Genomic DNA, 26,956 nt, shown 5'->3' with positions numbered 1-26,956 from the left:
GACAGTTTTAAAAAGACCAAAAAGTAAATTTCAGATTTAAAAATTTTATTAAAGCTAATGTTAAAAAAATTATATAATACATAGGTTGAGAAAAGAGTGTCTGTACATCTGGGTATAGTGCTTAGATTATCCAGAAATACAAATTTTTTTTTTTAAAAGTCAAATGATACATAAAGTACATAATCAGCAATAACCCACATTTAGGTGAACAGATTTAACAATACAGTTTAGATATTCGAATCGGAATACTCGGGTGCATCACTCATGAAAAGTTGTACAGAAATTTGGTTGTAGAAAGCAAAATATATCAATGAGTGGAGATTGTCCCTCAGTAACTGAGAACGAGGTAGGTTGTCCACTTAGAAAATACAATCCATGAGGAAAGTATTTCAGTTACTTACACCTAACCCTCTCCCCACCCCTTTGTGTTTTACAATTACATTTTCCTGTTTAAAAATGTTTCTCTCCCCCATGTTTCTGTGCAAAAATGTAAACAGAAAGAGAAACTGACATGATACAAATTGTTGTAAAATGAATAAAGAAAAAAATAGAGAATAAATGTCCCCACCCCAGTCTTTCTAAAAGATTATATGCTTACCTCTTTGCTTTACCTATAATTTGAACAATTTTTAAATTGAAGGTGTCATTTTAAGTAATAAATAATAGTAGAGGGAGAAAGAAATTAAGTATTTGCAAAAGAGTATCTCCTTTTAACTCAGTTGAAAAGCTGTAAAGTGTCAATGAAGCAGACATGCACAGTAAGGCTGACCCAGGTGGCAGGAGCTACAAAGCACATGGCTCTTAGACCCAAAGTAGGTAGATTGCATGGAGGGAGAAAGTGCAGCTATAAAAGCCCTATAAATTAAGGGTACTTAGAGAAGTAGTTTATGATAGCATTTCACATGAAGCACGAAGTATAGCAGTAGTTAAACGTTGAAGTAAAACAGCACAAGCAAAAGCTGTTTATTACAACTGTACCCCAGGAATATTATTCACCATGAAAATCATGCACAATAAAAACATATTTTTCCTTCCCCTTGAGGGTTTGAAAGTGCTCTGCTCCTGGCGTCCTAGGGCTTGTCTACACTGCGATGTTGTCGCCAAAACTTTTGTCTTTCAGGGGTACTTAAAAAAGCCCCCCCACGAAAGACAAAAGTTTTGCCGACGCAAGCAGCAGTGTGAACGCGGCTTTGTTGGCAGGAGCGCTGTCCTGCCGACAAAGTTTATGCCGCTCGCAGGGCTGGAAGTATTTTGTCAGCAAAAGTAATAGGATGAAATTTAATAGTGAAAAGTGCAAGGTCACGCATTTAGGGATTAACAACAAGAATTTTTGTTATAAACTGGGGACGCATCACTTGGAGGTAACAGAGGAGAACGACCTCGGAGTATTGGTTGATCACAGAATGACTATGAGCTGCCAATGTGATATGGCCGTGAAAAAAGCTAATGCGGTCTTGGGATGCATAAGGCGAGGTATTTCCAGTAGAGATAAGGCGGTGTTAGTACCGTTATACAAGGCACTGCTGAGACCTCATCTGGAATACTGTGTGCAGTTCTGGTCTCCCATGTTTAAGAAGGATGAATTCAAACTGGAACAGGTACAAAGAAAGGCTACTAGGATGATCTGAGGAATGGAAACCTGTTTTATGAAAGGAGACTCAAAGAGCTTGGCTTGTTTAGCCTAACCAAAAGAAGGTTGAGGGGAGATATGATTCCTGTCTATAAATATATCAGAGCGATAAATACCATGGAGGGAGAAGAATTATTTAAGCTCAGTACCAATGTGGACACAAGAACAAATGGATATAAACTGGACATCAGGAAGTTTAGACTTGAAATTAGATAAAAGGCTCAGAGGAGTGAAGTTCTGGAACAGCCTTCCAAGGGAAGCACTGGGGGCAAAAGACATATCTGGCTTCAAGACTAAGCTTGATAAGTTTATGGAAGGGATGATATGATGGGATAGCCTAATTTTGACAATTAATTGATCTTCAACTATTAGCGGTAGATATGTCCAATGGCCTGTGATGGGACGTTAGATGGGGTGGGATCTGAGTTACTACAGAGAATTCTTTCCTGGGTGTCTGGCTGGTGAGTCTTGCCCACATGCTCAGGGTTTAGCTGATCGCCACATTTGGGGTCGGGAAGGAATTTTCCTCCAGGGCAGATTGGCAAAGGCCCTGGGGGAGGGGTTTCGCCTTCCTCTGCAGCGTGGGGCATCGGTCACTTGCTGGAGGATTCTCCGCACCTTGAAGTCTTTAAACCACGATTTGAGGACTTCAACAGCTCAGACATAGGTTAGAGGTTTGTACAGGAGTGGGTGGGTAAGATTCTGTGGCCTGCATTGGGCAGGAGGTCAGACTAGACGATCATAATGGTCCCTTCTGACCTTAAAGTCCATGATTCTTAAAATACCGATAGAGAGCATTCACACACGCTGACTTTCAGCGATAAGGCTGTATCGACAAAGCCTTGTCACTGAAAGCTGCGTAGTGTAGACAAGCCCTTAAAGCCATTAAAATAAGAGTAGTGGTGGAGCTTAGGTGAGTAACTGTTTGAAAGCATGGTCTAAATGGATAAAGACAGACGTCACTGACAACTTCACTGATGAAGTCAGTATCATTTATGAGGGGATAAAATTTAGGCTAAGATTTTCAAAGCTGCACTGGGGAATTTAGACAACCAATTCCCATTAATTGTAATGGATAGGCATCTTTGAAAGTCTCAGTGTTTGGGTTGTGATTGGCTGCAATTCTTCCAATCATATCGGTGGTCTAATAAGTAAAATTATTCTCACACTTTTCTTTTATTATTTTTCCACTGTCATGATCTTGCCTACACTGGCTTCACAATTGCTCATTTAAACCAAAGGAAGAGGAATCACTTAGCTCTCCCTAGAGGATATACTGGGTTTGAATCTAGATTACTCATAAGCTTTCCAGGGGAAGAGAACAACCCACAAAGTTATCCCACATAATGGTTATGACCAACTGTAAATTTTCATTGTGAACTGGAATAACTAGCAGTTCTCCAGAGTGGAAATGTTGGTTCCCACTAAAGAGGGTTTCTCATTAACTTTTTTTTTAATGCGACTGTGGGGAAAAACAAACAATATACTGTTATGGTCACAATATGGTGAAATATCCCTATTAGGAATAATTGTAGAAACATTGCATGAATCTAGGAGAATAAATTAACATCATTAATGCCTAGACATTATTTGAATTTTGACAGGACTGCTTTGAGTTTAGTGCTGTCAATGGGAGTGTCCAGTTAAATACAATGCATCAGAACTGATGCTAGCCTGAAGATTGAAAGCCCATTTATTGTAAGGCCCTGATCCTGCAATCAGATTGACTCATATTGACTCCAGGGGATGGATCACTAGAAGACTACCTGTTCTGTTCATTCCCTCTGAAGCACATGGCATTGGCCACTTTTGGAAGACAGGATACTGGGCTAGATGGATCTCTGGTCTGACCCAGTGTAGCCATTCTTATGTTCTTATACAGTGACTATAAGCAGGTGGAATTCATTAGAGGCCTGTTATTTGTACAGGTAATGCAATTCCAAATCAAACAGTATTACAGAATGGTACCTGTACAGACATTGATAGCATCTTCTCACATCAGATGAGCACCCCAATTTCTCCCCACCTCTGGTTACAGGGTGCCAGAGCAAAGATTCTTCTGAGCTTGGAACACAACAAGGCATTTTCATCACCACCATATCAACGCTACATTACAAATGGGCCCCAGAGGCCCGACTGCACCAATTAATGATCTCACTTCAGCTGATTCAAAAGAATTTTAATATTTGCACAGCCCTAGGAGCTATAAAAATTGCTCTAACTGTCCATTAATATTAAAAAGAAAAGAGAACCCTAAAAAGACATTTTCCTCTTAGCAGAGATATTATGGGCAAAAAAAAATTACATTAGTGTAATGTAATGATTGAGATTTTAAGCACACAGAAGTCAGGAAGCCAAATTAAATTTACCATAGCAGCCTTAATTCCTGTGGATTCTTCAAAGTGGTCTTTGTTTAGCCTGGTGTTGAGTGAGACATTCTGTAGTCTTCACTTGCTGCTATAAATCTACTTGCAGTACACCTTTGTGTCACTATTTTCACTGTTTCCTAAGTATAACTTTTTGTGAATATGATGTGAGGAAACTCAACTTTAAAAAAGGAGGGTGGGATTCCCTCTAGTTTAAGAGACTAGAATGGTTCCTCCCCCACATTCATTCTTCCTTGTATCTCTTAAGAGGCTTTGATTTCAGTGTTAAGGTACTTCTACTCTTCCATAAGCAGGAGCAGAAAAGATGGGATTCCTACAGACAGAGCAGTTATAGTATCGTAGTAATGATCCTGATTCCGGGGGAGATTTTTCAAAGGCACAAAGAAGAGTTGGGGGCCCAATTCCCATGGAAAGTCAAGTCAATCAGAGCTGGATGCAAAACTCCACTTTGTGCCTCTGAAAATCTTCCCCCTTTTAACTATCTTCAGATGCTAGAGAGTTAGCTACCCTATAGCCAAGAAGAAATGTCTTCTAGATATTAGAAAGTGTATCATATACCATTAACAGACTTCTATAACTGTGCCAGATTCTATTGATGTGAAGAACACTTTAGAGCGGTAACAGGCTTACTATGCATCAGAATTAAGGATACATCTCCTCTGCAATCAGGAAGCATGACTGCAGCATGTGTAGACATATCTGAGCTAGCTTTGGTGTAGCTAGATCAAAGCTAGCTCAAGTAACAAAAGCAGTGAAGCTGAGGCAGCACGGGCAGCAGCGACATGGAGTACGTACCCTGGACAGACAGCACTAGCCAGTGCAGCTGCCTCTGCTTCCGTATCTTCACTGCTATCGTTACTTGAATTAGCTTTGACTTACATGTTTAAAAATGCTACAGCTGCACCTCCTCATTGCAGCGTAGACACACCCTAAGAGCCATATCCTGTCCCCAAGGGAGTCCATGGCATAACTCCTACAGATTTCAGTGGGAGCAGAATGTAGCCTTAGCTACTTAAACATAATTAGAGGCAGGATGCCCAACTTTAACATGAAGCATGGATGTTGATAAACTGGAGAGGGTTCAGAGAAGAGACTAGTACAATCAAAGGATTAGACAACGTGCCTTATAGTGACTCAATGAGCTCAATCTATTTAGCTTAACAAAGAGACGGTTAAGGGGTGACTTGATTACAGGCTATAAGTATCAACGTCAGGAACAAATATTTAATAATGGACCCTTCAATCTAGCAGAGAGAGGTATAACAGGATCCAATGGATGGAAGCTGAAGCTAGACAAATTCAGACTGGAAATAAGGCATAGATTTTTAAAAGTGGGAGGAATTAACCATTGGAACAATTTATCTCGGGTCGTGGTGGATTCTCCATCATTCACAATTTTTATATTAAGATTCGATTTTTTTCTAAAAGTTATGCTCTAGGAATTATTTTGGGGGAAGTTCTATGGCCTGTGTTATACGTGGGGCTCTACCAAATTCACAGCCATGAAAAACGCATCACAGACAGTAAAATCTAGTCTCCCCCCCGTGAAATCTGGTCTTTTGTGTGCTTTTACCCTTTATTATACAGATTTCACAAGGGAGACCAGTGTTTCTCAAATTGGGGGTCCTGACCCAAATTAGGGGCCTTTTGGGGGGGATCGCAAGGTTATTTGGGGGGGGGGGGTCACAGTATCCCCACCCTTGCTTCTGCGCTGCCTTCAGAGCTGGGTGGCCAGAGAGCAGCGGCTGTTGGCCGGGCGCCCAGCTCTGAAGACAGAGCCCCACCAGCAGCAGCACAGAAGTAAGCGTGGCAACACCATCCCATGCCATCTTTACTTCTGCGCTGCTGCTGGCAGCGGCTCTGCTTCAGAGCTGGGCTCCCGGCCAGTGGCCGCTGCTCTCCAGCTGCCCAACTCTGAAGGCAGCGCCACTGCCAGCAGCAGCACAGAAGTAAGGGTAGCAATACCACAACCTTGTGATGCCCCCCTAACTCCTTTTTGGGTCAGGACCCCTACAATTACAACACCGCGAAATTTCAGATTGAAATAGCTGAAATCATGGAATTTACAATTTTTTAAATCCTATGACCATGAAATTAACCAAAATGGAGTATGAATTTGGTAGGGCCCTAGTTATATAGGAGGTCAGACTAGATTATCACAGTATTCCCTTCTGGTCTTGGAATCTATGAAACTAGTGCCATCAATTCCTGCTTGTTATAAGTAATAAGAAAACTTAGTTGAGTTTATCTAATTTAGATTTCTGAAATAAACACATTTCTGTTTTTCAAACCAAACTACATTTAAGCAGGCTTTTAAAGAAGGCTTTGTTTTAGTACAGCAACAGACTCATGAAATATGGAATGAGTGTGTTTAAAAAAATTTCTACTGCATCAGAGGGAGACTTATACAAGACTTTAGCTCTGAGATGTAAGGAAATTATCAATTAAAAGTTAAGAACCATTGGGAATATGAGAAAACAACTAGATGGCACTATCTGAGACATCTAGAGTTAACTAAAATTGTCTAGGATTTTGTCCGCTTTTGTAATTATAAAGGCCAAAATGTAATCAGCTGCAAAAAACAAAAAAAAGTCACAACCTCTCCCATTCTAACTCAAGTTATGCAAATCATGTCTCTCTGATGAAAATATTGTACAATTGAGATCTGTTTATATAAAATATGAAATCAAGCAGCTTATGAGCATGGAAACATTTGCATTTCAAAGCTGTGTTTAACCAACAACAAAAGTCACAATCTTCCTTGAAATATTTCCCCAAACAAGATGCAGTGGAAAAACATCTAACCAGTTACTCCTGCATTTCATCCCCAAGGTGACACAGATGAGAAATTTCTATATTGTTTTCTCTCTCCTAACCAGTTTAAACAAAAACAAAAAAACAAAAAAACCCACAACAGATTACATACTAGTAGCTGCATTTCACATAGCAAACAGTTTTTATAACATTTACTCTGTAAAGCTGCACTACTATTGAAGATTTTTCAGTTAGCATTCCATCAATAATCTACATTTAGGTGCCTCCCATCACCACTTGTATAACAATTTCATTTAAGAATCCTAGCGTTCGCCATAATATTACAACTTAATTACCTACAATCCTAAGATAAATGCTTTCCGAAAAAGCAAACGAAAAAACTAGCATGAATAACCCCTAGCGCTTTCTTCTTCCCCCCTCCTTCCTTGTTCTGTCTTCTTCCATTCCAATCCTCTCCCTCTACATGATCTTAAGATTCCCCTCCTGTGTTGTGCCATTTTATTGTCTGTGCAATTCAGAAGATGACCCCACAAGGGAGGGACATGGTCTTATTTTTCTGTCTGCAAGGTGCCATGCATATCTATGGAACTATATAAATAACATTCTTCTTTCCAATTTTAGATTATATTCTCTAAAAAATAACCCCCATTTCTTTTAGAAAGAGTATGGACAATAGTGGTGATGGCGACAAAAGCGATGGACATCTGCAGTGTCTTCTGTTGTGCTGTGTAACTTCACTTCTTGTTGTCTCTCTCATTGCTCTTCACAATGGTTTAAACACTTTCCAATCAAAACAAAACCATTAACAAAAATCATACCATTTTTAGCTTCCACATAATTTTAAAATAGCCCACTGTACTAGTCTTCCCATCATCTCTTCTCTACCCACTTGTATCTGAAATCCTCCATAGTAGTATAGAATCCCTTCCAGCCCTACTTTTCTATGATTCTATACACACCCTCAAATCTGCTTCCTTCTTCAGTCAATAGCTCCCTCTAGCTACAAAATAAAAGAAAATTTAATAAGCGCTAAAGAATAGCTGAGACTTTTTTAACAAAACAGCATTTCCCTCAGTAATAGATATTTCTTTATATGGATTGTTTTCTATACATCCTTCATCCTCGTGTCTTCATTTCCCTATACTTCCTTCTCCCTTTTTAAGCAGTAAAGTATTACTTGATTACAAGAAACCAAGGCCTCCCAAAGGATAACCCAAGGGGGCAAATGAGCCATGAGTGTCCCAAGATGCAGCTGTCCATGCAAGTTAGGTGCAACCTTCAAAACTCCTGGTAAGTTGCTCTTTTTGTCATAATTTTGCACATCTGTTTTCTAAATATAGGAGGGAAGAGGCAAAATATTCCTTACTGAAGGAAATGCATTAGTATATGACATATATGAATAAAACCATGTGACCCACAAAACCATGTAGTAATGGCTAAGTCAAATCCTGGTTTCTCCACTACACGGTTTTGAGAACACATCAATGATAGCTGAACCACACCAACTTCCACATGAAAGAGTGCTCCAGTAGCATCAGGAAGCTGGAAAGAATGGATCGTTACTGTAACACATGGTCATCTGCCAGAAAAGGGACAACTAACCAGGCAAACTTAAGATACTCCATTCTTTTCCATGGAATCAGGAGATCCCCTTATCCTCTATTCCTTGTTCTCCTGGACAGTATGGTCCTGTTCCTCCTCCTCCTCTACTAGCTGTCATTTCATGTGTAAACTAACATGTTAGAAGACTACCTATTTTCCTAGTGTAGAGATGCCCACATGGAAAACACATCACATGAGGTTTCTTCCTCAAACTTGACCAGCAAGTGCTTTTCGCTTCTAATTCAAGGACATTTTAGATACAAACATTACATAAATCCTTTGAAGTACTCCTACATGTGAACATATATACTGCATAACAGAGTCATATCATAAAGATTGCATGCAGGGTTGTTGCAGCCATGTTGGTCCCAGGAGACAAGAGAGACAAGGTGGCTGAGGTGATATCTCTCTCACCAACAGAAGTTGGTCCAATAAAATGTAAGTTTGAGCTTACACGGAGCTCTTCATCAGGTCCCTAAGAAACCTGTCTCTTTCACCAACAGAAGTTGGCCCAATAAAAGATATCACCTCACCCACATTATCTCTCCAATATCATAAAGATAGCTAAAGTGAAATATTTTAGAAGACAATGAATCCATAATCTTTCTTAGAATCCAAAATCAAAGATTTAGAGCAGACACAATAGGGCAATGCAATTTCACTTCAGGAGATCTGGCTTCACATCTGAATATGATGGGAAACCCAGACTTGTACATCAGGGGTGTTACTCACTTCATCTCATGACTGATACAACAACTCTAAGAAACTCTTAGCAAAGCCTGTAATGTTTACATCCTCTCTAAAGTTAGTGCTGGTAGGGCATGACACTGCAAGATGGTAAGGACTTCCTGAAAGGTGCCCGGCATCCTCAATTCCTATTTAAGTCAACAGGAGTTCAGTGTGATTTGCTCTTTGCAGGGTCAAGCCACTTGTCTCCCGTGTACCTTCAGGCCCACAAATAACAAAAGATACCCTACAACATCCAGTTATTTTATCAGCAGAAGTTTGGGTCCAGATTTTAAAAGTGCTTTCTCAGCACCCAAAACTGGGGCCAGATTTTCAGAAGAGCCCACCTCTCATTTAGGCTGAAGTGGGCAAAGAAATTTGTACATGACCCCATAGAGTTTCCCATTCTCAGATCCAAACACTCACCATGACCTGGTGTACAGGTTTCAAAAGATACTGCTAGGTTGGGCACATCCACAAAAAAAACATTTTTGCATGATATTTGTGTAAGATCATGAGTAAAATAGTACATTTGCAAGAAGTGCTGCTGTTTCCTTTACTACAAAACCATGTTTCTAAAATACCACCCTGAAGCACTATAATACATCACTTCAGAAGAGTTATGAGTAACTCTAAACTGCTAATAAAAGAATGTGGCCATAAAATTAGCATGAGTAACATGTTAAGCATTTTTAAGCATTAGTTGCACCAGCACTAGTAGTATTCATTAGTGTACTTCAGGAGGAACACTGCAATGTTATGTGTATATCTAGCTAGTAGTAAAAGAAAAATATGCGAGGGTTCTTCATCATTTTCCAAGTCAAAACCAGCCAAATCATATTTACATCTAACAAAGTATTTTATATGAGAAATAAAACAGCATCTACACAAAAGACAGAACATTCAAAACCATCTGTGGCCTTCAAAATCCCTTTACAAGGGCTTAAGACAATTTGGTTTTCCTCTAGTGTGGAAGAGAACAGTGTCACAGTTGTAGTTTTTAGAATAGCAGTGGGTACTACACTTTCATTTACAAACAACCCAAACCTTCTCTGCCATTCCCCATTCAAAGAATACTTTCTTACTTGGCTCATCAAGAGTTCAGTATCACAAGCAATCCATCACTGACTGAATGCGCTACAGGCTGCAGAACAGAAGGTTTAGAACCAGGATCTGGAATGAGTCAGAACCAACCAGGATCTGGAATGAGTCAGAACCTGTCTTTCCAAAAAGAAAGAAGCAGAGAATTTAAAAACCATGTACATTTTAGGAAGGCTAAAATTTTATTTTATAAATTATCACTGAGGCTTGGATATATTTATACACAACATCAAGATGTTAATTTAGAATTAAGGTTGCAGCAGTGCACTTTCAATCCAATGCAGAATTAGGGCAATATCCATGGAACCAGAATTTTCATTTAATAATAATTAGATCTCTAGCCCTTATGGTTGTAGTTAACCTCTTCCAACCATGAGCCAAACGGAACTGATGTAGTGATGTCTGCCTGAGTCTGCAGGCAGCTCCATTGCCTTTGCTGCTAAATCAGAGTTTTGATAATGTGTAGGTAACTTATAATTGCAGCTGTTCGGAATCTTGTGGAAGCTATTACAGGAATCAGGTAAATTTCTATGATGCTGCTGGAGGAGCAATGAGCTGCAGCAGGGGCCGTAAATGGAGAGTCTGACAACGGTAACTATTTGTATTACCATAGCACCTGCAGCCAACATTGTTGATCAGGACATTATTACGCTAGGTGCTTTACAAAACACAGAACAAAGAGATGGTCCTGGTCCCTGGCCCTAGGATTCAAAATGGAGGCCGAGAGGGAGTCAGACTAGTGGGAACAACTTCCCATCATAGGAACCAAAAGTCTGGTAAAGAAGGGAGTAGCAGAAACCTACCTATCCCCCTAACACTGGGGTTGTAAGGTAGGAGGGAAAATGAAATAACTGTCCGTCTCTCTTCCAGAATCCAGAGGGATGAGAGTGTACATGTTCACAAAGAAGATTGGGAGGAGAATGCTGCAATTTATCAGACTGTTATTTATCAAAGTCTGATACAAAATCTGGAGACCTGAGCAAGGTCCAGGGGCTGTACCACTCTAATAGAAATCCCCATACTTCCCACCCCTCCCTTTTCAACAAATGGGGACTGAGAGGTTTTTGCTTTGCTGGGCATTGCCCTTGAACCCTGGGTCTCCCCCAGCTTTCAAAGTGGTCTTTGGTTAGTAGGTTCAGTCCTCAGACTGTGACACATCTGTCAAAATATTCAAGCCCTATGTTTGAGTGAATGAATGAATAAGTAGGCAGGAGAGGTTAAAGAGGTAGTTTAGAAAAATACGAAGTGAAGATAAAGAGATTTTAGGGAGAAGTAGGAAGAGGCAGAAAGTACAGAGAAAGAGGAAAAAACAAACATTATGTAGTGAAATAACAGTACAGCCCAGTCCAGTTTCTAGGACTGTTGGGATTTGTATCCCTATCGATTGTCCCATTGTTCCTCTCCAATAAAAAGTATTCTCTCATGAGTTTCCACGGAGTCTCTTCAATATAAATCTACGCCACAATATCTGTGACCCAATCTCTCCCTTTCATATAATTTATGTAGCCAGTGTTTCACAGTTTCTCGTTGACTTTTGTCAGGCATCATCAGGATTCAGAAATACTTGTTATTTCAAGATCCTCTTCCATTGCCACACATCCTAGTTCACGGTGGGTTTGCTTTTAAGCTTCATACATTCTTATACAGATGTTTATAGTTTTATTTTTGGCCATGTGCCTACTTCTATTTAATTCCCCATTGCTTTTCTGGTATTTACTGGAGAAATGGTGGGATTATACAGTTTTGGGTAGTAAGGCATTCTGCACTGTACCTTACTCTTCAGAGTCATATGAAACCTATTAACGGGGCTTTCCCATTTTATCTGCTGCCTTCCACAAAATACTCTTCTACCTTTGAAGGCCTGACCTGGGTTTTTTAAACAAGAACTCTCTGGTTAAACTAGATGTAGAGGACTGATAGTGTGGTTGAACTCTGATGGGAAAACTCCCTCCTAGCTAACACTTGTAATCCTTAGTCAACAACTGTGTTTTTCATGCAAAATGCTGATATCATTATCTTGTTACGCTGAGGTGACCAAAGCTAAAATATAATTCGGAAACTTTCACTAAATTGTTTTTTGAACACATTAACAATAAAGATAGAGTTTTGAATTTTCTAAAAAACTTTACCTAAAGTTGTAAACATTGTTGGAAGAGAGAAAATAAATTTGCTTTCAAAGACAAAGTATAGCTAATTTTATGTAGCCTAGGGTTACAAGCACTTGCTTTTCTTTCACTAATCCACCATACAAAGCTGATCCACGGACTTGGTAAAAAATTTCTGAATTTCAAAACTGATGAAATTTTAAAAGTTGGAAAAAATTCAAAATATATATATATATTTTGCAAACCTTCCCTTTCCCCCATTTTTTGCCAAACCACTTTCAATAACTCATCATAAAAAGCAGATCACCTTCCATCTTTATGAGTCTGTTTGCTATATTGAATTTTATCGGGTTTTGATTAAAGCTCTGCAAACCTTACAGAACTGACTAACCCATCACAACTGTAGTACTATCCTTTCAAGATCCAATCACAATATATTAGCTTTTGTGTAACTTTTAAAAGACTGCAAACTTTTTTTTTTTTTTAAACAGAAACAATGGGATAAAATTCTGACCTCGCTAAAATCAAGGGCAAAAATTCTCACAGGTTTCAGCAGGGACAGGATTTTTCCCAACATATTCCAAATGGACCCTTACCTCATCCATAACCCAAAGTCAAAAACTGGCTCAAAAGACTGAGAACAAGTTCACTTTGATATAAATTAACATCTACCAAGCACTATACAAATTCATGAAACAAGAGAAATCAATTCAGCTGTTGTTTTTACCTGATATATTTGAAGAAAGTGTTAATGAAACTGCATATATCATGAATAAGGCTACATTTTAGTCACGGGTATTTTTAGTCACAGATATTTTTGGGAACCACGGCCAATGGGAGCTCTGGGGGTGGTGCCTGCAGGCAGAGGCAGCATGCAGAGCTGCCTGGCCCTGCCTCTGCCTAGGAGCTGAGCGAGGGGATGTTGCTGCTTCCGGGTAGCCCCCCTGGTAGTGCCCCCCACAGCCTGCCTCACCCCATCCCGTGCCCCAACCCCCTGGCCTCTCTCACACCCCAACTCCGCTGGGGGGGGGGTGGGGAGCACGGTGGCTCAAGACTGCACCAGCAGCAGCCAGTGCAACTGGCCCAGGGGCTGCCTGAGCTGCCCCTGAGCCAGGCACACCGGCCGCTGCAGAAGTCACAGAATCCACCACCTCTGTGACAAACTCGCAGCCTTAATCATGAAGTGTACACTGAGTAAGAGTTCTGCTGAACTGCTCGGGCCTGTCTCAAGTTTCTGTAATGAATAAGCCACAGATCTAGGGTCATGCGCATGACGACACAAAGCACACCTTAAGAAAAAGGACAAGAATACATAGAAAGGAGCACAGCCCACAAGAAAAGCACCTAATAACTTATTGCAAGAACTCAAGAGCAATGAGGTAATACCTGCTCACTGACAACAAGCTGGTTATATCCTTCTAATCTATTCATGACTAAACTTCACTTCCCATTCACTTGTTCTTTCCCACACCCACTTTTTAAACACATGCAGCTAATGTGGCAAACACATTGCAAAGACACATATACTGTCACATATAATGAGTAAAGAAAAAAACCCAAATGCTACCAAAAAAAAAAGAAACCCAAAACACACAATCGTAACATTCAGCTAGTTAACAACATATTTTAGAGACTAACAAATTTAACGAAAGCTTATGCTCAAATAAATTTGTTAGTCTCTAAGGTGCCACAAGTCCTTTTCTTTTTGTGGATACAGACTAACACGGCTGCTACTCTGAAACATATTTTAGCAACCCTGTGAAACTTATTACTGCTACCAGAAGGCTGTTGCTGTTTCTTTTTTAATTTTTTCTGTCTGTAATTGGTACCATTACTGTAACAGGATATATTTGAGAATCATGTTAGAATAGAGACAACAGACACAAGGCAAAACTATTTTTATTACATTGATAGAGAACTTAAATAATAAATTGATATGGTCAAAGCTGCCTAGGGGATTTAGCCACACAATTTCTATAAGTGGGAACTGTGTGGCTAGTTCCTCTGGCTGGCTTTGTGTTTTTATTTGATTGTTTATTTTAAAGAACCAATGGTTGATCGGGCCAGGTACCTATACATAACTGAGTGTGTTGAGCGTAGAGGGAGGAGGAAAGCAAGGCAACAGCAACAAGTGTATCCAAAAGTGTTCCTTTTTGCTAGTGACAAATAGGATTCTTTCACACAACGTGAGTTCTACTGTATCATTTTAAAACAGTGACAGGTGCTAAGGACAAAAAATATTACATATTGTTTCAGTACTACACATACCGTTTATAAAAGTACATGCACATCAGTCAAAAGCTACATCAGCCAAAGCAGAGCCCTGTGACTTCTGAGAAGAGGGAATGTTTAACCTCTCTTCTGAGCCAAGCCTAAAGATGAATTCCTGTGAGTCACAAGCCATTTTATTCATTCTCTCTTATCTCAGTCCTCCTGCTGGCACAACGTGAAGAACTAGAATACATTTCTAGTTATGTTTTCGCCATCGGTTTAATACATTACAAGATACTGTCTTGTGGAAAAGTTTCTAATGTTACCATGACTGTTCGAGACATTGAGGTAAGAAAACCTTCGCCATGTAAATCAAGGCAGAGCTGTTTAAATGACACCGTGGATAGACAAACCAAAGTAACACTCGTTCTATTTAACATAAGACATTCTGCACTCTTCTGTGTAGCAGCTCTCGCAGAAAAGAGAATTCCAATATGGCATTAAGCTCCTTCCTTACCTGAAGTACCAATGGGGACCTCATAGAAGGACAGGGGAACCAACTCAGCTTTTCCAGATTATTTGAGCCCAAGCCACGGGGGGGACAGAGAGCAAAAAGGTAAGCCCCAAACCATATTCACTTGCATTGCTTTCCCCTTCACGCTGTGGAATCCCCTGTATTACACTATTATTATACCATCTAGGAGCCCATTGTGCTAGGCACTGTACAAACACAGATCAAAGACAGTCCCTGCCCAAAGAGCTTACAGTGTAAGTGTAAGACAAGAAACAGATCGATATAGACAGATGGGGGAGTACAAGGAAATGGTGAGATAATATTGGTCAGCATGATAGGCAGCACACCAGCTGCCTAACCATTGTCAAGCTTTTTGTAGGCATTGTGGCAAAGGAGTTTTTTAAAGAGGGATCTGAAGAACAACAAAGGGGTAGATTCTAGGGCAAGCCACTCAGCCAGGCTTAAGAGAAACAGCACAGTAAATAAGAGCTATGTGTAGCTCAAAATCTTGTCTCTTTTATCAACAGAGATTGGTCCAATAAAGGATATTACCTCACCCACCTTGTCTCTCTCTAAACCTCTAAGATGGCATGAGGTGGAAAGGAGTCCAGGAGAGCTGGCTGCATTTTAAAGAATCCTTATTGAGGTTACGGGGACAAACCATCCCGATGTGTAGAAAGAATAGTAAATATGGCAGGCAACCAGCTTGGCTTAACAGTGAAATCCTTGCTGATCTTAAACACAAAAAAGAAGCTTACAAGAAGTGGAAGATTGGACAAATGATCAGGGAAGAGTATAAAAATATTGCTCAGGCATGCAGGAGTGAAATCGGGAAGGCCAAATCACACTTCGAGTTGCAGCTAGCAAGAGATGTTAAGAGAAACAAGAAGGGTTTCTTCAGATATGTTAGCAACAAGAAGAAAGTCAAGGAAAGCGTGGGGCTCTTACTGAATGAGGGAGGCAACCTAGTGACAGAGGATGTGGAAAAAGCTAAAGTACTCAATGCTTTTTTTGCCTCTGTCTTCACGAACAAGTTCAGCTCCCAGACTACTGTACTGGGCAGCACAGCATGGGGCGGAGGTGACCAGCCCTCTGTGAAGAAAGAAGTGGTTCGGGACTATTTAGAAAAGCTGGACGAGCACAAATCCATGGGGCCGAATGCGCTGCATCCGAGAGTGCTAAAGGAGTTGGTAGATGTGATTGCAGAGCCACTGGCCATGATCTTTGAAAACTCATGGTGAGCGGGGGAGGTCCCGGACAACTGGAAAAAGGCTAATGTAGTGTCCATCTTTAAAAAAGGGAAGGAGGAGGATCCGGGGAACTACAGGCCAGTCAGCCTCACCTCAGTCCCTGGAAAAATCATGGAGCAAGTCCTCAAGGAATCAATTCTGAAGCACTTAGAGGAGAGGAAAGTGATCAGGAACAGTCAGCATGGATTCACCAAGGGCAAGTCATGCCTGACTAACCTAATTGCCTTCTGTGACAAGATAACTAGCTCTGTGGATGAGGGGAAAGCAGTGGACATGTTGTTCCCTGATTTTAACAAAGCTTTTGACATGGTCTCCCACAGTATTCTTGCCAGCAAGTTAAAGTAGTATGGGCTGGATGAATGGACGATAAGGTGGTGTGACGGGTGGCGGTCAGTCCTCCAAGCCCCTAGGGGCGATGGAGAGCAATGGTCTCCGTGGCAGGCCTCGGCCCCACCTCCCGGGCGTTGGGGAATTAGCGGGGAGGTGCGCCGGCCGGAGTCCGTAGCGCGCCCCTCAGGCAGGGCGGCGCGGGCAAGAGTCCGTAGCGCGCCCCTCAGGCAGGGCGGCGCGGGCAAGAGTCCGTAGCGCGCCCCTCAGGCAGGGCGGCGCGGGCAAGAGTCCGTAGCGCGCCCCTCAGGCAGGGCGGCGCGGGCAAGAGTCCGTAGCGCGCCCCTCAGGCAGGGCGGCGCGGGCAAGAGTCCGTAGCGCGCCCCTCAGGCAGGGCGGCGCGGGCAAGAGTCCGTAGCGCGCCCCTCAGGCAGGGCGGCGCGGGCAAGAGTCCGTAGCGCGCCCCTCAGGCAGGGCGGCGCGGGCAAGAGTCCGTAGCGCGCCCCTCAGGCAGGGCGGCGCGGGCAAGAGTCCGTAGCGCGCCCCTCAGGCAGGGCGGCGCGGGCAAGAGTCCGTAGCGCGCCCCTCAGGCAGGGCGGCGCCGGGGTAGGGGAACGCAGGCCCACCCAACTCCACTGCGTTCCAGCCCAGGGCCCTGACAATGGCGGGAGGCGAAGGTCCCGCCGCTGGGTCAGCGGGGCAATCCGCACCCGCTGATCAAACACACCCACCCCATGGTGTAATTGGGCCCTTGGGCTACTTCCTACCCGGTCTCTCTCAGGCGGGTCGCTCCGGTCCCTCCATCTCCTCCAGGTAATCCGCTGCGGGCAGCTCCGGTTCCTGCGGGTATTCAGCGGCCGGTAGCCCTGGTTGCCACAGGCCTTCCCCCCGGTCAGGTTCCTCCTTGCCCAGGGCTTCGCCTGGGTCGGCAGCAGGATCGCGAGGGAGCAGCCAGCAGCCTGTGTCTGTCTCCCTCCCTGGTGCTCTCCTCACTGGACAGAGGGCTCCGCCCTTTGTACTTCCTGTCCCACCCTTCCCCTTCCGGGGATTGGCGGAAGCTTGGCCTGGCCCCGCCCACTCAGGCTCAGAGGGTGGCTCTTTACCCTCTGGTTCTGTCCTACAGGTGGACAGAAAGCTGGCTACATTGTCGGGCTCAACGGGTAGCGATCAATGGCTCCATGTCTAGTTGGCAGCCAGTATCAAGTGGAGTGCTCCAAGGGTCGGTCCTGGGGCCGGTTTTGTTCAATATCTTCATTAATGATTTGGAGGATGGCGTGGATTGCACCCTCAGCAAGTTTGCAGAAGACACTAAACTGGGAGGAGAGGTAGATACGCTGGAGGGTAGGGATAGGATACAGAGGGACCTAGACAAATTCGAGGATTGGGCCAAAAGAAATCTCGTGAGGTTCAACAAGGACAAGTGCAGAGTCCTGCACCTAGGACGGAAGAATCCTATGCACTGCTACAGACTAGGGACCGAGCGGCTAGGCAGCAGTTCTGCAGAAAAGGACCTAGGGGTTACAGTGGACGAGAAGCTGGATATGAGTCAACAGTGTGCCCTTGTTGCCAAGAAGGCCAATGGCATTTTGGGGTGTATAAGTAGGGGCATTGCCAGCAGATTGAGGGACGTGATCGTTCCCCTCTATTCGACATTGGTAGAATACTGTGTACTGTGTCCAGTTTTGGGCCCCACACTACAAGAAGGATGTGAAAAAATTGGAAAACGTCCAGCGGAGGGCAACAAAAATTATTAGGGGACTGGAACACATGACTTATGAGGAGAGGCTGAGGGAACTGGGATTGTTTAGTCTGCGGAAGAGAAGAATTAGGGGGGATATGATAGCTGCTTTCAACTACCTGAAAGGGGGTTCCAAAGAGGATGGATCTAGACTGTTCTCAGTGGTAACAGATGACAGAACGAGGAGTAATGTTCTCAAGTTGCAGTGGGGGAGGTTTAGGTTGGATATTAGGAAAAACTTTTTCACTAGGAGGGTGGTGAAGCACTGGAATGAGTTACCTAGGGAGGTGGTGGAATCTCCTTCCTGAGAGGTTTTTAAGGTCAGGCTTGACAAAGCCCTGGCTGGAATGATTTAGTTGGTGTTGGTCCTGCTTTGAGCAGGGGGTTGGACTAGATGACCTCCTGAGGTCCCTTCCAACCCTGATATTCTATGATTCTACGGCAAACTTCTGCCTACTGAAAAAAAAACAGCTAGAAAAATAACCCCCACCTCCCACCAACAAGATACTACTTTGTCCATGTTCAGAATCTTCATTATAACATGTAAATAATCCCTAAAAATGCTGTAAAGCTGGAGAGCGGTACACACAAATATAGCATTTTAGGGAAGGTTTGATTTAGGTACTATCCCAAATAGTAGCCCCACTCTAAGGAGTGAATCAAGGGTTTAAAGAGAATTATGAGGCATGAAGTATTTCAGATGTGATTCTATGGATTCAACTACTGGTTTTTATAGTTTACTGCTTTTTCCTAGAGATGAGGTTATGTAAATGAACAAATATAGCTGACGATCTTTAGGAGGAAGTGGTCTGAAGCCAATACAGGCTCTGCTCCTCTGTGCATTTCCATCAACAAAGAATGAAAAGTTCACTAGCTAGAGAACATATTGAACTCTGTGCTAGAGCACAATATTAACAACCTGTGAATCAGCTATTTACCTTAGTGGTCCTTTTTCTGCACAAATATAGCATTTTACCCACTAATATAAAGTTAGATTCATAGTTACTAGCAAATCTGCACTTTATCTTGGAAAAGTATTACTGGTAAGTGTTTGTTTCAACAAAAAGCCTTAATTATAATAGACAACAGAGTCTTGGTCTCTCTTTTCCAAAGGACACATACATGCTAAAACTCACAAAAACGAGATTTCGGTATCCTCTGTGTTAGGGGACAGGACTCATTTTTTTAAAAATTTCTATACGTACATACAAAAACCCAAGATCAACCAAGCCAAATCCTTGGCACGTATATTCTTGATTTTTTCACCTAGCTGTAGTGTCAATCAATGAGCCATTTAGCCAGCTTGTCAAATGACTAATTTGCACAAAATGATGAAATGATTGGTTTATACTTGAGGAAACAGAAAAGTCTCCCTACAGATTTCTGTACAAATGGATAGCCATTAGTCTGAAAAAGAACTCTGATATACTTGAACCATTAAACAAAAGTAATTATTTACATCGTATCTTTAAAGCTACAGGATTCAAAAATTCTTTATAAAAAACAGCAGTCACTTCTCCCACTGCTGAAATGCAGCTACTTTTGAAATGAAATAGCTCTACATAACCATTTGAGACAGAAAATATGGAAGAATTCTGTTGTCTAGTTAGAACAGAGGAATTTTACATCAAATGTAGATATTCAAATTACAGTTTGCCCGTTACACTTATTCTTTGTATTTTCATAGCACTCAGGAGCGCCAGTCATGAACCAGGACCCATTGTACTAGGCACTGTATAAACACAGAACAAATCAAAACACCAGGCATGCACCCCCATTAGAAAAGAATTGTGTAATTTTTAATGGAAAAAAAGTAGTCAGGACTCAGTCTGCTCCTGATCTGAAAGGTGACATCTCCAGCTGAAGCTTTGCTTCATCACTGATTCAGAGGGAAGAGTTTCACCTACTGAATCAGCAACACTTCTTGCAACACCCCAGGTTTCACTTGGAGGTCTCTCATCCAAATATGAACCAGGCCCAACCTTGATTAGTTTGCAGTGAGATCATAGCTTGAGGAGGTATGGCCGCAGGCACTTGTTAAAGCAATCTTTTAAGTAGTATCAGCATTACAATGCATCAAACTCTAAGCATACACTGCAAATGTTTCACATATATTATCAGTAAAGTTATCTTGATCATGTTAATTCCAGCATGATTTGTTAATCTTTACATGTTGTTAGTATTGCAAATGAACTGAATTCCAAATTGATATTTTCTACCCATCCCCCACATCCAAACCTGGGAATGATAGGTACGTTTTCTGCATATTATCAAAAAGACATTTTAAAAAAGAGAAAGTTAACTATATTTAAAGCTAGCTAGCTGTCAAAGAGATTATTTTTAAAGGTTCACCCATGACAATATTGAGGTTTTCAGTATTAAATTCAGTGTTCGCTTGCTTCATTTAAAAAAAAGAAAATGAGATAGTTAAAAGTCACACCTATACAGTGAGCAATGGTTCAGGTCAAGTAAAGATTCTGCAAGTTGCTATAAAAAGTCAATCCGCTTCCTCAAGGTTCAAAGTTACCATAATAGGCAAAAATAAATTGCCTTTGGGGCAAATTTTTGGAATGCGCTAGAAGACATGCACAGAGCTCTGGAAGAAATACAAAGCATAATGCTATTACTTTTTAATGTATAGATTTGCAAAACCAGATTGAAAATCCCTACTTTTCTTTCAGGAGTAAGATTTTATTGTCAAGTGAGGATAGTAAAACCAAAAGACACTGAAAAAAATACATTTAAGTATTAGTCAACAATGCAGTTGCATATGGGTGGGGTGAGTTTCAGAAGACCGACTATGTTCAAGACCTGAACAAGCTGTATCATGTACCATTTTTCTTCATGATCATTGCATAAAAAAAAAAAAAAAAATCACCCCACACACACACTATGTGGTGGGTGAACTCAGACGTGTGCTCCTGAAGTACGTAGTTAGAACCTTAAGTTTTCTGTTTCAGTTGCAGGGTAAGAAGAAATATTGAAATGAGCCAGCTTAATCACCCAATTAAGTGGGATACTCTATTAGTACTGTTATTCGGTATTACTAAGATGACTCTAGTTTGACCTTTCTTTGCATGTTGGATGAGTAAAATACTTCCTGCACCCAACATTCCAATGCTTATGGCACACATACTTATCTCCCTACTGAGATTTAAACATAGATTTTCTTCAGTTTAGCATGCCTTTCCCTCAGTGCATTCTGGTAACTTGGTAGATATTAAATTGACTAAATTTCAATTTAACAAAGAAAATCAGGAGTAGTTTTAGAAATTACCTTTGCCCGAGAGTCTCCCTACTCTTTTAATGGGGTTTTCGGAAAAAAAATATTTCTATTTTTAATCTTGTTCAGTTGTAGTACTCTTAGGTGTTACTTTTCTGACAGAGATGTGATTTTTAAGCCAGCTGTGTCCCTTTATGGAGTAAAAAGAAAAGGAGTATTTGTGGCACCTTAGAGACTAACCAATTTATTTGAGCATAAGCTTTCGTGAGCTACAGCTCACTTCATTGGATGCATCCGATGAAGTGAGCTGTAGCTCACGAAAGCTTATGCTCAAATAAATTGGTTAGTCTCTAAGGTGCCACAAGTACTCCTTTTCTTTTTGCGAATACAGACTAACACGGCTGTTACTCTGAAACCTTTATGGAGTAGTTGTCCTGTGTATGGTAAGGAAAAATAGGGAAGCAGACATTTAGGCCACAAAATTTTTCCATGTGATAGATGGGTACAACTGCCATGGACGTCTTGGTCATCCTTGGTTCTCATACACCCAAAGCTTGGGACATACATGCAAAGGCTCCAAATGCTTAAGCAGATATGTATCTTTGCTTATGAGAACTGTCCTATTACATGAGCAACGTTATGGATGTGCGTCTTTGCAGAATCATGCCCTTGTCTGCAGCACAATGTGAGAATCTTCAGAATAGGAACCACTTCAGCTTCCAGGAGTGAGACTCAAACATGGTAACAACAAGTCCCCTTCTTTGGGATCCTGAAATTTCTGAGGTCTTGGGCCCTAAAACTAAAGGTACATGGTTGGAGGCAAGGTACATAGTTGACAGACACTCACTTTTTTGTTTAGATAAGCCCTAATTTGGGAAGTCCAGAATACGTAGACTTGTAAACCCATACAGAGAGAGAAAAACCCTACTTAGTATGACAATAACAATAGAAAAGTTCTTGCTCTGGGATGTTCAAGGATTTGCTGACCTCTCACATTCTTTATGTACTTGGAAAATAGGGACAGGCAAAATGTCCCTGGAGCTGGCAGACCAAGAGTTGTATTTCTCCCATACCAAAGCTTCAGAAAAATATATTTTGACTTTTTCTTTGTGTGTGTGTGTGGGGGGGGGGGGGGGGGGGGGGGGAGTAATGCACAAACACTAAGGGTCTGTTTTTGTTTTTTGCTTGCATAATAACACAACTGCCTTCATGGTTTTTAAACCATCAGTTAGATCCTGATGTAGTTGTTTGTTTAAGAAAACACAAGGGAATTCTTGGGTCAAAACATATACCACAATTGTCAATTTCTTAGAAAACACATAATAATGCATCCTTGACAAGGTAAGTAATGTGTGCATAATAAACTGAAATATACATGATCTAGAATAGTGAAACTCAGCATACACATACATAAACACACTTTTTACCCAAGAGACTTTTCTTTCTCTCATACAACATGTTTAATCACGTTCCATGGGAACTTTTGTTTTAAACCAGATTTAAAATACTATGCTAAATAAATATTTTGTAAAATTAACAAAATCCCCATGGAAAACTCAGCATCAGGGCAATGAGTGCTAGCCTTTACTTTGAATTTTCCTGGCTTGTGTCAGAACTTTAATACAGTACAATAATATAAAAGCCTGAAGTAATTTCCACTGTGGATGGTGGGGGGAAATGTTCCTTCATTCCACTCATTTTCTAAACATTTCAATGGTCATTCAGAATGATCTGAAAGGTTTCTGATGGGGAGAAAAAGAAAATAAAAAGCAACAAACCCTTTTCTAGAAGTTTAAACCAGCAACATTTTTAAAGTTGTAAAGCTGAGGTGCTGTAGCCAAAAAACAGCTATTAGGTACAGTCTTGTAAATGGGTTTAACAAAAAGAACGGTTTCTCTGAACATACATAACTGTGTAATGAAATGTCAAACGAAACCCTGCCAAATATATATATAGCAGGATTGATGTATACAATTGAAGAGTATTGTAGTGTTCAGATACAATTACATGCTTCACTATAAAAAAATTAAATAAGTAGTGAATAAACTAAAACTACAGAAGTATAGCTAAAGCACGTGTGCCCCTAGGTTTACCTTTCCAACAAGCAATAGAACACAACAGCCTAATAGTTAAGGGAGTTTATTGCTTTGTTTATTTACATTCTCACCCGCCCCCTCCCCCACTCCCCAACGTTGTCCTTCTACTACAGGTGCAGGCCAGTGCTAAAGAGGAGAAATGAGACAAGAAAACAGCAGTACACAACTGGGGAGAGGGGAACTGTACCGTTCGGCCAAGGAACTATTAGAAGGTTAAGAAAATTATGAACCCTTGATGTGATCAAGCAGGAACTACGAGCAACAGGCAAATGTCTTCCACCGAAGCAACAAACTAGAAAACTCCAGTCGAGAAAGATCCCCCTTCACGGGCACACTGCAATTCACATTAAGACCAAGAGCAACAAAAAAATGGCAAGCGACATAAATTATCATGCACTTTTCTCAAAATCGTTGAGCAACTTTCAAGCTTCCAAGTCGTGATCAGGATACGAGAAGCTTGTTAAAGTCACTGCTACCGTTTTCAGCAAGAGTCGATACAAGTATAGTGTTCCCATTCATTATGCCAGCCTATTGTTTGGATCGTGTAAAGACTATAAAGATATGGTTAACCTGAGAGATGGGGGAAAGGAGAGATTACATACAACGAAAGATAAGAAAAACGGGGGGGGGGGGGGGGGGGCGGACGTGCCAGGTAACAGCCCTGGCTCTCCTGCACAGGTATCTTACCTTGGTGATGATGAGAGGTTCCCCATGCTCTCTTCCTCCTTTTAAGGTGAAGCCCCAAGGAGCGCCTCCAGTCAGCAACACTTCCACCAATTTGCACCCATCCCCTCCCCTCTGCTCCACCATCATCATCATCATCTGCCCCTGATCCACAAACACTGCATTCAGCCGGGGATCTTTGTCTGGAAATCTCTCCGGTCCGCCTCTGAACTCCACGTTCTCCATGGCGCTGCCGAGCTGCTGCTGCTGCTGCAGCTACTCTAAAGGCAGGCTCCTGCCCAAATGTCCCAGCTCCTTCCTAGCCGGATCCAGCGTGCTGCGGCTGACCTAGGAACCACATACCTAACAAGAGTTTCAAGCGTGGTCCCATGGGGGTGGGGAGCGAGCCACCCCTGCACGCCTCCTCCTCTTGATCCCGCTTGAATGTTGCAAGCCTGGAGGCCACAAGCGGAGGGGAAGAGCTGAGGGGGGGGCGGGGGGTTTGCGAAACTGCTCTGTGCCCAAACTTGTGGGCACTTGGCAGCCCGGAGGCAGGCAGGCAGAGTTCACCCAGGCTCTGCAATGGGCTTGTCCGCAGCTGGAGGAGGAAGAAGCGGCTGCGATCTCCCTCCTTTGGCTCCCCCCGGGGGGGCAAATCCTGCAGAACAGGGAGCAAAGTCACAGTGGGATTCACAACTCCCCCCTATGGCGGGGGAGGCGGGGGTCACCCGGGCGCTCACACAGGCCGGGGGGGGAGGAAGGAGGACCCAGGCCAGGACCCCGCAGTGGGACGGGTGGAGGGGCTGAAACACGCGCGGCGAGGTGGGGGCCAGACAAAGGCGGGGGCCGGGCAGCAGCCGCGAGAGGACAGCGCAGCGGCTCGCCCGGGCAGGAAGCGCGAGTCATCCGCGGCCCCCGGCGCCCTCTCCGCACGCGGGGGGCGGGGGCAGCCGCCGGCACACAGGGGGCGGCTCCGCACCCCGGGCTGGGGTCGCATCCCCCGCCGGGCAACCAGCCGTGACCGGGAGCAACCCCCAGCGGTTGCACCCGCCGCCGCCGCCGCCGCCTCCCCCCTCCGGCTTTCCCAGCCCTGGAGCCGCAGAGCCGGGAGGAGGGGGCGGCAGCTGCTCAGGCCCTCAGCCTCCCCCCCCCGCAGCCAGCTGGCGCGCCTCTTCCCCGCCGTGCGGGGCTCTGTGGCGGGGCGGGAAGCGTTAACTGCTTTGTGTGCGGGGTCTGGTCCCCACGCCCCGGCCCCCTGGCGGGGCGGGCGGCGGGTCTGCTCGGTCCCGCTCCCGCCCCCGCTCCTTCCACCCTGATTTGTTGCCCTCCCCGGAGCGCATCCCCTACCTGGCAGGCGGGAGGAGCCTCGGCCCGGCTCCCGAGCCCTCTAGTGGCCGCCAGCGAGACAAGCCGGCCAGGGGCTCGGTCCGGCTCCTGGTGTAGCCACGGCCCAAAATGCCCTTGGGCCTCTCCCGGTGGAAGCAGGAGCTGGCCCCCACTTTGCAGGTATCCGAGGGGTAGCCCTGTTAGTCTGTATCCTCAAAAACAACGAGGAGTCCGAGGGCACTTTAAAGACTAACAGATTTATTTGGTCATAAACTTTCGTGGGTAAAAAAACCCACTCCACTTGCACCTGAAGAAGTGGGTGTTTCACCCACGAAAGCGTGTGCCCAAATAAATCTGTTAGTCTTTAAGGTGTCGCCGGACTCCTCGCTTTGCAAGATGGCTGAATGGCCATAGACCTGCTGCACCCGCTTGCCTTTCCCTACAGGCTTTAGAGTAACAGCCGTGTTAGTCTGTATTCGCAAAAGGAAAAGGAGGATTTGTGGCACCTTAGAGACTAACCAATTTATTTGAGCATAAGCTTTCGTGAACTACAGCTCACTTCATTGGATGCATAAAGGTGGAAAGTACGGAAGATCTTTTTATACACACAAACCATGAAAAAATGGGTGTTTACCACTACAAAAGGTTTTCTCTCCCCGCCACCCCACTCTCCTGCTGGTAATTGCTTATCTAAAGTGATCACTCTCCTTACAATGTGTATGATAATCAAGTTGGGCCATTTCCAGCACAAATCCAGGTTTTCTCCGCACCCCCCACAAAGCCACTCTCCTGTTGGTAATAGCTTTTCTAAACTTTAGCTACTTGCCTCAGGGGCCCCCAAGTCCTATAATTATGTGTATTGGGGCAGCAGCTAGGCAACCTCATCATGGAGCAGAGCCCAGTTGAGCTGGGGTGGGGGGGAACTGTCCATAAATTACATAATACATTTTTGGTGATTTTTCAAGACCCACCCCCTTGTAACACTGAAGCAAACACTCTGTCATGGAGCCCACCCATTCCCCCTTATGCAGTACACAATTTATGGACAGCCCCTTGGCACTGACCAAACACAGCACAAAAAGACACCACTTGCCCCAAAGACCTTACAATCTAAGTATAAGAGGAGGCAATGTCTGGTTACAGACAGATGGGGCAGTACAGGAAAACAATGAGAAAATATTGGTCAATGCGCTAAGCAGTGGTCTCAGTTTTCTATAGGCATCACAGCAAAGGCGATTTGAGGGAGGAAAATAATACAGCAGAACACAACATTCTTTACAAA

The 26,956-nt window shown here is 43.1% G+C and overlaps 1 protein-coding gene across 5 annotated transcripts in view; it reads right to left on the bottom strand.

The window, feature by feature from the left end:
- Positions 1-25,732, bottom strand: part of SHROOM2 (shroom family member 2) — a 186,989-nt gene extending 161,257 nt beyond the window's left edge. For 3 of the 5 annotated variants that reach the window (XM_043537795.1, XM_043537796.1, XM_043537797.1), the window contains exon 1: positions 24,373-25,629. In XM_043537795.1, coding sequence (XP_043393730.1) covers positions 24,373-24,594 — 222 coding nt within the window. In that variant the 5' untranslated portion in view covers positions 24,595-25,629. Of the gene's footprint in view, positions 1-24,372; positions 25,631-25,695 lie in introns of those variants that run through there. The other 2 variants (XM_037899962.2, XM_043537794.1) reach the window with 2 other exon arrangements.
- Positions 25,733-26,956: the final 1,224 nt, after the last annotated feature.

This window comes from Chelonia mydas, chromosome 1, assembly GCF_015237465.2.
Source record: "Chelonia mydas isolate rCheMyd1 chromosome 1, rCheMyd1.pri.v2, whole genome shotgun sequence".
Taxonomy (NCBI): domain Eukaryota; kingdom Metazoa; phylum Chordata; order Testudines; family Cheloniidae; genus Chelonia; species Chelonia mydas.
Note: the sequence above shows the minus strand (reverse complement) of the source record. Positions and strands in the feature narration are given on the sequence as shown.